Source organism: Nicotiana tomentosiformis, chromosome 3, assembly GCF_000390325.3.
Source record: "Nicotiana tomentosiformis chromosome 3, ASM39032v3, whole genome shotgun sequence".
Taxonomy (NCBI): Eukaryota; Viridiplantae; Streptophyta; class Magnoliopsida; order Solanales; family Solanaceae; genus Nicotiana; species Nicotiana tomentosiformis.
Window position 1 is genome coordinate 60,238,942 of NC_090814.1, and position 10,310 is coordinate 60,249,251.

At 37.0% G+C, this 10,310-nt stretch overlaps 1 protein-coding gene across 1 annotated transcript; it reads left to right on the top strand.

Annotated features, from left to right (window-relative positions):
- Positions 1-662: 662 nt before the first annotated feature.
- On the top strand, positions 663-3,770 carry LOC104116016 (receptor-like protein 9DC3). The gene has a single exon (XM_070198496.1). The coding sequence runs from the start codon at positions 663-665 to the stop codon at positions 3,768-3,770; it is 3,108 nt and encodes a 1,035-aa protein (XP_070054597.1).
- The last annotated feature ends 6,540 nt before the right edge of the window (positions 3,771-10,310 follow it).

Sequence of the window (10,310 nt, forward strand, 5' to 3'; positions counted from 1 at the left end):
CTAAGTCGGAATACCTCGATTAAAGGTTTTTGAAAAGTTGAAGATTTGGTGATTTGGAGCCGAAATAAGCAATCCACTACGAGATAACGCCTTAGCTAGGATGTGGGACCGAGAATCTATACTTTTTGTAGGACCGGTGGGTTCCACTCGAACTTTTTTAGTTGACAATGGGGGGCCCGCTGTTTTTTTTTATTTTAAGGGGGGGGGGTTAGTTTCTGGTTTGGTGGGGAAGGGAAGGGGACGGATTTTTACGTGGGCATAAGGCCTTTTATTAAGACGCTATACTATAGAGGCGCTATACCTTCCCGTTCTTTTCAGGTTCAACTATAGCGCCTTTTAAAATGACTATATATATATTTTGGTCACTATGTTTTTTTCCCACACATTTTAGTTCTTTGAGTCCAAAAGAATCACATTTTGGTTCACGACTCCATTAATATCCATGTCTTCGTAGGACTAGAAGGATAAGAAAGTAAAGGTGTTTTGTTAACTTTTACAACTGCAATCATTAATTCCATTATTATCTTGCTGGCATAAAATCTTGCTCTTGTCCCAGTTTGAATTATTCATACATTCTCCCACATGCAGATGCTGATGCAATATACTCTATAAAGAGGTAATATTGAATCTTATTGCATTATTGTTGAATCCGAAGACTGAAGATGATTCAATTTTTGCAGATGGGATGCTTATTACTTATTCTTGTTTCTGTGTTACATTATCCACTTGTTTTTTCGTCTAACATTCATTTTTCAAATCATTTATGCCGCCAAGACCAGAGCTTGGCTTTGCAACAATTGAAGTTTAAATTGGCCATAGATGATTCTGCTTCTGCTGATTGTGATTCAAATGGTCACATCGCCTACCCAAAGACATTTTCTTGGAATAGCAGCACTGATTGTTGTACCTGGGATGGAGTAACATGTGATAGAATTACAGGTCAAATAACCGGTCTTGATCTTAGTTGCAGCCAACTTCATGGAACAATTGATTCCAACAGCACCCTCTTCCAGCTTTCTCATCTGCTAAAGCTTAATTTAGCATACAATGATTTCTCCCCTTCCCAAATTTCAAGCAAATTTGGCTGGTTTCCAAGTTTGGCACATCTTAATCTCTCGCATTCAGGCTTTTCAGGCAAAATCCCTTCAGAAGTATCATACCTATCTAAGTTGATTTCACTTGATCTTTCCGCAGGTATTGAGGAGTTGAGATTTGGACCTCACACTTTCAAATTGCTCCTTCAAAACTTAACCCAACTAAAAGAGCTTCACCTCACCTCTACATACATCTCTTCAGCACTGCCATCAAACTTCTCCTCTTCCTTGGAAGTCCTGAATCTTCTTAGCACCGAATTGTCTGGGAAAGTCCCAGATCACATTTTTCATTTACGAAGATTGCAAATCCTTAACCTAGGGAGCAACTTGTATCTCAAAGGGCATTTGCCAAAAGTGCAATGGAACAGTAGCAGCTCTTTAAAGGAGTTAGATCTTTCTTCATCAGGCTTTTCCGGGAATGTACCAGATGCTATTGGTCATCTCAGCTCTTTAAGTTTCCTAGATTTCTCAAGTTGCTACTTCTCTGGAACCATTCCTCAATCTATAGGGAATCTAACAAAGCTCAATAATTTGCGCCCCTTCTCGAACAACTTCAATGGTTCACTGCCATCAACAATCTCAAATCTGGTGCAACTTGTTGAATTTGATATTTCATCTAACAACTTTAGTGGTGATATTCCAAATATTTTCAGTAACTTCACCAAGCTCAAATCTTTATCCCTTGCAGATAACTTGTTCACAGGGTTGTTTCCATCCTCAGTTACAAACCTAACAAAGCTGGAGAGTTTAATACTCTCTAATTGTTCAATTGCTGGTCCTATTCCTTCTATCGCCACTGGATTCCCAAACCTCATTTTGCTCTTCCTATCAGATAACTTGCTTACTGGGGAAATACCATCTTGGATATTTGATCTTCCTTCCTTAAAATTCTTACAGATGAGAGCCAATCATCTTACTGGTCAACTTAAGGAATTTGGATACAACTTGCTAGAAGTTCTTGATGTTGGTGACAATAAGCTGCATGGACCTATCCCAAGATCATTCTCCAAACTTGTGAACTTGACAACACTAGATCTTTCTACGAACAACTTTTCTGGTGGTCTAGACATTGGTATGTTTTCAAACTGCAAACAACTTAGACGTCTTGGTCTTTCTTTTAACAATCTGTCGGTGTTTTCCAGCCACAAAGATATGGCCTTGCCGAGATCTATTGGAAGATTGTATGCATCTTCCTGCAATATAAGGGAATTAAATTTCTTACAAGCTGCAACGAGAATTGGTCAATTAGATCTTTCCAACAACAAGATCTATGGCAAAATTCCTGATTGGGCGTGGTCTGATTGGCAAAGCTCATTGTTTTATCTGAATCTTTCAAGCAATTTTCTAACTGCTATTGACCCACTTCATGACTTTGAAAATCTTGTTTATCTTGATCTTGGATCGAACTTCATTCAAGGAGAATTACCAGCTCCACCTCCCCGCATGTTCCTCTTCATAGTCTCAAAAAATAACTTCACCGGGAAGTTACCTTCACCGTTATGCAGGATGAGTACCCTTGTGATTCTTGATTTGTCCAGTAACAGCTTGAGTGGAGTAATTCCAAAATGTTTGGTAAACATGAGCAGGAGTCTCTCAGTGTTGGACCTGCACGATAATCAATTTCATGGGACAGTTCCAACAAAGTTTGGTAGGGAAAGTACTTTGAGAAGTCTCAATTTGCGGAATAATAAACTAGAAGGAACATTGCCACAAACCCTGGCCAATTGCAGAGCGCTGGAGGTACTTGATCTTGGAGAAAACTTGTTGAATGATACATTTCCAAAATGGTTGGGAACACTTCCTAGGCTACATGTTCTCAGTTTGAGATCCAATAGGTTACACGGCCCGATTACCACTTCAAGAAAGCAAGTCTTATTCTCTAAGTTGAAAATCCTTGATCTCTCTTATAATGACTTCTCTGGGAATTTTCCAGAAAGGTTTTTCAGAAACTTGAAAGCCATGATGATATCAGATCGAACTGGAACTCCTACATTGTATATTGGAGAAGATCTATACCATGATTCCGTGACAGTGTCTATAAAAGGGCAGCAGATTGAACTTGTGAGGATTCTTTCTATCTTTGCAACCATTGATTTCTCAAGTAACAAATTTGAAGGTGATATACCAAAATACATTGGCAATCTTAGGTCACTTCGAGGTTTGAATTTGTCACATAACAGACTTATTGGTCCAATACCTCAGTCCTTTGGAAATTTATCAGTTCTTGAATCGTTAGACCTGTCGTCAAACCAACTCTCAGGGAAGATTCCACAACAACTTGCAACTCTGAACTTTCTTTCTGTCATGAATCTCTCACAGAACCATCTGATCGGACGCATACCTAGAGGTCCACAGCTTGATACATTTGAAAATGACTCGTATTCAGGAAATGCTGGATTATGTGGATTTCCTTTGTCAAGAAATTGTGGAGATAATGAGATGCCGCAACAACCTACTTCATTTGAGGCCGATGAAGAAGAAGATGATCCAGGGTTTATGGATTGGAGAGCAGTGGTAATAGGATATGGTTGTGGAATGGTGTTTGGATTGTTTATGGGATATGTCGTTTTCTTAACAGGGAGACCAAAATGGTTTGTGAGAATTGTCAACGAAGAAGGATACAGGATTGTTAAGAAAATTGAGGCCAAGAGAAGACGTCGGAAAAGAAGAGGATGAAGTAATAACAAGTGGCTTCTAGTATTTGTAAATTTCATGCATTGCTGCATTGACAATGTTTGCTAATGCTTCTGTTGTTCTTAGGTGTGTCATATTTACTGGAGTTATAAATTGGGGTTCTTTGTATTGTAAGCTAATAATGAAAAGAGAGGAAAAGAAAGAACAAAAGGAATATTCTAGGAGTATGTTCTCTTTTGGACAATGCTGCAGAAATTGGCAACTTTTTGTATTCCTTCTCACGTTCCATCTCTAAATTATGTGTCAAACCTAAACTGCATCCCAAAATTAACAGGTTACGTCCTCCCGTTGGTTTCTGTCAAAACATAATTTCTCATTCAGGCATTTTACCAAACAGGTGGTGTTCCAGCAATATGGTTTGTTTCAAAAGCAGGCCATTGCGACAATTGAAGCAAAATCTCATTCAAGGTGTGAATGAAGAAAATCAGAAAATAGAAAGAAAGAAAAATGGAGGCAGGTGGTGAACAGATGAGCTCTTCTTTTATGAAATTGGTAAAATGTATCTTGAAATCTTCTTTTTGTCTATGTATATGTAAAGTGAAACTCTACTAACCACTAACCAGACTCAGGAACCAAAGACGCTAAGACTAACCCTTTAGTAAGCCTACCCCGTTTTCATGCTAAAAATTCATAATTTTAAAACCTACCAACGTTCAATCAATTCCAATTTGACGATTTGTAATCAAAGTATTTTGCAAATATTAAATCTAATGAATATTAAAATCTAGGTCAATAGCTTTCACAACTACTATGTGAGTTTCAAGTCACGTAAAACTAACATTAACCAAATGTTAATCCTAAGACAGGTTTAAAGAGAAAACTTTAGACCTAAAATATAATACTAACTAGTAAATATGTCCGCGCTTCGCGCGGTTAAACTAACGACATAATATTTTTTATGTTATCGAAATATTAAAAGGGTTGCCGATAGTAGATATTTAATTTTGTACCTCCATCTCAATTATTTTCTAAATATTTCTATGATATGTTTAAGTAAAATACTTCTACTTTCACAATTTAAGAATTTAATAAGTCTATATTTTACTTTTCTTTACCTTTTTAAAAAGAAAAAAAATAGTTCTAATTCTCAAAATACACCAAAAAAAAGAAAGAAGCAAAAATAGTTTATCATTTACTACTTCCCAATACCTTGACATTTTAATTTTTTTTTTGCGGATAGTAGACGCTTAATTTTGTACATCCGTCTCAATTATTTTCTAAATATTTCTAGTTGATATGTTTAAGTAAAATACTTTTACTTTCACAATTTAAGAATTTAATAAGTCTATATTCGAGTAATATTATACTTTTCTTTACCTTTTTAAAAAGAAAAAAAATAGTTCTAATTATACAGCAAAAAAAAAGGCAAAAATAGTTTATTGTTATAAAATAAAGACTGTAAAGTAAAGACAAGTATAGAGAGAAACTGATATATTATTCAAACTTCAAACTTCTGTACATAATGAACTGAATTCTCCTCTATTTATAGAAGAAAGGAAGTTGCTGTGTAAGCTGCTACTGCAAGCTGCTTGTAAGCTGCTGCTGCAAGCTGCTGTGTAAGCTGCTTGTAAGTTGTTACTGCAAGCTGCTGTGTAAGCTTCTTGTAAGCTGCTGCTCTAAACTGTTGTGCCAGATATCGATAATCTTCTATCATGGGTAATATTTATCCATAGCGGAGTACCGAAAGGATAAGCTTCTTCAGGAGGCTTATTTACAATGGAGTACTAAATGAACATCCATAATATAATATATTCATAACACTCCCCCTTGGATGTTCATTAAAAGATAACGTGCCTCGTTAAAACCTTACTAGGAAAAAACTCCGTGGGAAAAAATCCTAGTGAAGGAAAAAGAGTACACATATTTAGTAATACGCATTGTTAACTGCCTCATTAAAAACCTTATAAGGAAAACCCTGTGGGAAAAAACCTTAATAAGGGAAAAAGAGTACATCGCGTATTTTACTCCCCCTGATGAAAACCTTGTTTCAAATATTTAAGTCTCTGCATTCCAATCTTGTATACCATCTTCTCAAAAGTTGAAGTTGGTAAAGATTTGGTGAATAAATCTGCCGGATTGTCACTTGAACGGATTTGTTGCACATCAATGTCACCATTTTTCTGAAGATCGTGTGTGTAGAATAATTTTGGTGAAATGTGCTTCGTTCTATCTCCTTTTATAAATCCTCCCTTCAATTGGGCTATACATGCAGCATTGTCTTCGTATAAAATTGTGGGTCTTTTCTCACATTCCAAACCACATTTTTCTCGAATAAAATGAATTATTGATCTCAACCATACGCATTCCCTACTTGCTTCATGAATAACTATTATTTCAGCATGATTTGAAGAAGTAGCAACAATAGATTGTTTTGTGGAGCGCCATGATATGATAGTACCTCCACATGTAAACACGTACCCGGTTTGAGATCTAGCTTTATGGGGATCAGATAAATAACCTGCATCTGCATAACCAACAAGATCTGCACTATCTTTGTTAGCATAAAATAAACCCATATCAAGAGTTCCCTTTAAATATCGTAATATATGCTTAATCCCGTTCCAATGTCTCCGTGTAGGAGAAGAGCTATATCTTGCTAGTAAATTAACAGAAAATGCTATGTCAGGCCTTGTAGCATTAGCAAGATACATAAGTGCACCAATTGCACTAAGATAGGGTGTTTCAGGACCCAGGAGTTCCTCATCCTCTTCTGGAGGTCGGAATGGGTCCTTATTCACTTCAAGTGATCGAACAACCATTGGTGTACTCAATGGGTGTGCTTTGTCCATGTAAAAGCGTTTTAAGACCCTTTCTGTATAGGCAGATTGATGGATAAAGATCCCGTCTGCTAAATGTTCAATTTGCAGACCAAGACAAAGTTTTGTCTTCCCAAGATCTTTCATCTCAAATTCTTTCTTAAGATATTCAATTGCCTTTTGGAGCTCTTCTAAAGTTCCAACAAGATTTATGTCATCAACATAAACAGCAAGTATAACAAATTCTGAAGCCATTTTCTTTATGAAAATACATGGACAAATAACATCATTTATGTAACCTTCTTTCAGCAAATATTCACTGAGGCGATTATACCACATGCGCCCAGATTGCTTTAAACCGTACAAAGATCTTTGTAATCTGATTGAGTACATTTCCCGAGATTTTGAATATGCTTCAGGCATTTTAAATCCTTCAGGGATTTTCATGTAAATTTCATTATCAAGTGACCCGTACAGATAAGCTGTAACCACATCCATTAGATGTATTTCAAGCCTTTCACGTAAGGCTAAACTGATGAGATATCGAAATGTTATGGCATCCATAACGGGTGAATATGTTTCTTCATAATCGACTCCAGGTCGTTGTGAGAATCCTTGTGCGACAAGGCGAGCCTTGTATCTTTCAACTTCATTTTGCTCATTCCTTTTTCGCACAAAAACCCATTTATGACCAACTGGTTTTATACCAGCAGGTGTTTGGACTACTGGTCCAAAGACCTCTCTTTAGCAAGTGCGTTCAATTCTGATTGAATTGCCCCTTGCCATTTTGGCCAATCAGATCTTTGTTGACATTCTTCGACAGATCGGGGTTCAAAATCCTCACTATCTTGCATAATGTTAAGTGCAACGTTATATGCAAAAATATTATCCACCACTATTTCAGATCGATTTAAATTAATCCCATCACCAGTAGAACTTATTAAAAGTTCTTCGCTCACTTGAGTCTCGGGTTTATTGATTTCTTCAGGAATCTCATAACTAATCAGATCTTGGGTCTCTTCAGGAGATCCCTTCATAATATCATTTTGATCATTTGTCGATTTTCTTTTTCTAGGATTTCGATCCTTAGAACCCATAGGCCTACCACGCTTCAGGCGTGCTTTAGGTTCACTAGCTCTCATGCTAATAGATGGTCCTGCTGGGACATCAATTCGAATAGGCACATTCTCTGCAGGGATATGTGACTTAGTTATCCTTTTCAAATCAGTAAATGCGTCTGGCATTTGATTTGCTATATTCTGTAAATGGATGATCTTTTGGACCTCCTGATTACATATAGGGGTACGTGGATCAAAGTGAGATAATGATGAAACTTTCCACACAATTTCTCTTTTGATTTCCTTTTTCTCTCCCCCTAATTGTGGGAAATTTGTTTCATCAAATCGACAATCTGCAAATCGAGCAGTAAATAAATCTCCCGTCAATGGTTCAAGATAGCGAATAATAGAGGGTGATTCAAACCCAATATATATTCCTAACCTTCTTTGGGGGCCCATCTTACTGCGCTGGGGTGGTGCTATTGGCACATATACAACACATCCAAAAATTCGTAGATGGGTAATGTTTGGTTCATGACCAAAAACTAATTGTGACGGAGAATATTTATTATAATGTGTTGGTCTGAGACGGATAAGTGATGCTGCGTGCAAGATAGCATGGCCCCAAACAGTAGTGGGCAATTTTGTTTTCATAAGTAGTGGTCTTGCTATCAATTGCAGTCGTTTAATAAATGACTCTGCAAGGCCATTTTGAGTATGAACATAAGCTACCGGATGCTCAACTTTTATCCCAACTGATAGACAATAATCATCAAAATCTTGAGATGAGAATTCTCCAGCATTATCAAGGCGAATAGCCTTTATAGGATAATCTGGGAATTGTGCCCTTAATCGAATTATTTGGGCTAATAACTTTGCAAATGCCAGGTTGCGAGATGATAATAGGCACACATGAGACCATCTTGAAGATGCATCTATTAGGACCATAAAATATCTAAACAACCCACTAGGTGGGTGAATAGGTCCACATATATCCCCATGTATACGTTCTAAGAAGGTAGGGGACTCAATGCCAACTTTCATTGGTGATGGTCTAGTGATCATTTTGCCTTGATAACAAGCATCACAAGAAAATTCATTATTTGTAAGAATCTTCAGGTTCTTTAATGGATGCCCACTCGAATTTTCAGTAATTCGTCTCATCATTATTGATCCAGGATGGCCCAAACGGCCATGCCAAAGCACAAAAGTATTTGAATCAGTAAACTTCTGGTTTACGATAGAGTGTGATTCAACTGTACTAATCTTTGAATAATATAAGCCAGAAGATAAAGTTGGTAACTTTTCTACAATGCATTTCTGGAAGAAATATTCTTTGTAATACAAAGATATTCCACATTCATTTCATCTATTGTCTCAATATGATACCCATTTCGGCGGATATCTATAAAACTCAACAAGTTTCTTCGGGACTTGGATGAGTATAATGCATTGTCGATAATAAGTTTTGTTCCCTTATACAGAAATACAATAGCTCTTCCGGAGCCTTCAATCAAACTTATATTACCAGAAATTGTAGAAACATTTGCTTTTTCCTTATGCAAATAAGAAAAGTATTTCTGATCTTTGAATATGGCATGAGTTGTCCCACTATCAACTACACAAATATCTTCATGATTGGTCTTTGATCCAAACATAATTTGAGGATTATCCATATTCTTCAAAATGACATAAACAAAATAAATATGATAGTAAATATTATTATCAAAGCATAACTTTTATTTATGTACAATAATTACATAACCATACTATCTACTACAAATAACAAAAATTAAAATATTTACATCTCTACAGATTCACTACCGATCACATGACTTGTTTCTCCTTCTGGGAGTGCAAAGTAATCAGCTACATCCAAATGCATGAAGTCTAAATTATCTTCAGAAATAAAATTTGCTTCAGCATTTTTCTCTGTCTTCTTCAGGGAAGCTTGATATAGCTCAACCAGGTGCTTTGGCGTACGACATGTACGTGACCAGTGCCCTTTTCCTCCACATCTATAGCATGCATTTTCTGGCTTTGCTGCTTGCACCGCTTCATGCTTTTGTTCCTTCCTTTTCCACTGCTGGTGGTGAGGAGGGTTCTTTGGTGCATTATTATTACCACGATTAGAGTTTCCTCCCCGACCACGGCCATGACCACGACTGGGGCCATGTCCCCTTCCACGTTTAGCTTGGTGGAAGTTCGTCTCATTCACTTCAGGGAATGGACAAGAACCAGTAGGTCGGCTTTCATGGTTTTTCATTAATAGCCCATTATGTTGCTCGGCTATAAGAAGATGTGAGATAAGTTCAGAATACTTTTTAAATCCCATCTCTCGATATTGCTGCTGCAGGAGCATATTCGAGGCATGAAAAGTGGTGAAAGTTTTCTCCAACATATCATGATCAGTAATATTATCACCACATAGTTTCAATTGGGAAATAATTCTGAACATAGCAGAATTATACTCACTTATAGATTTAAAATCTTGTAGCCTTAGATGAGTCCAATCATAACGTGCCTGTGGAAGAACGACCATCTTCAGGTGGTCATATCTATCTTTCAAATTACTCCACAGTATGACTGGATCTTTAACAGTAAGATATTCCATTTTCAGGCCCTCATCAAGGTGATGGCGTAGGAATATCATTGCTTTGGCACGGTCTTGGTTTGATGCCTGATTTTTATCTTTGATGGTGTCTGCC

Excerpts from the sequence above, each read along its gene's own strand:
- LOC104116016 (XM_070198496.1), top strand. The coding sequence starts at position 663 with ATGATTCAATTTTTGCAGATGGGATGCTTATTACTTATTCTTGTTTCT.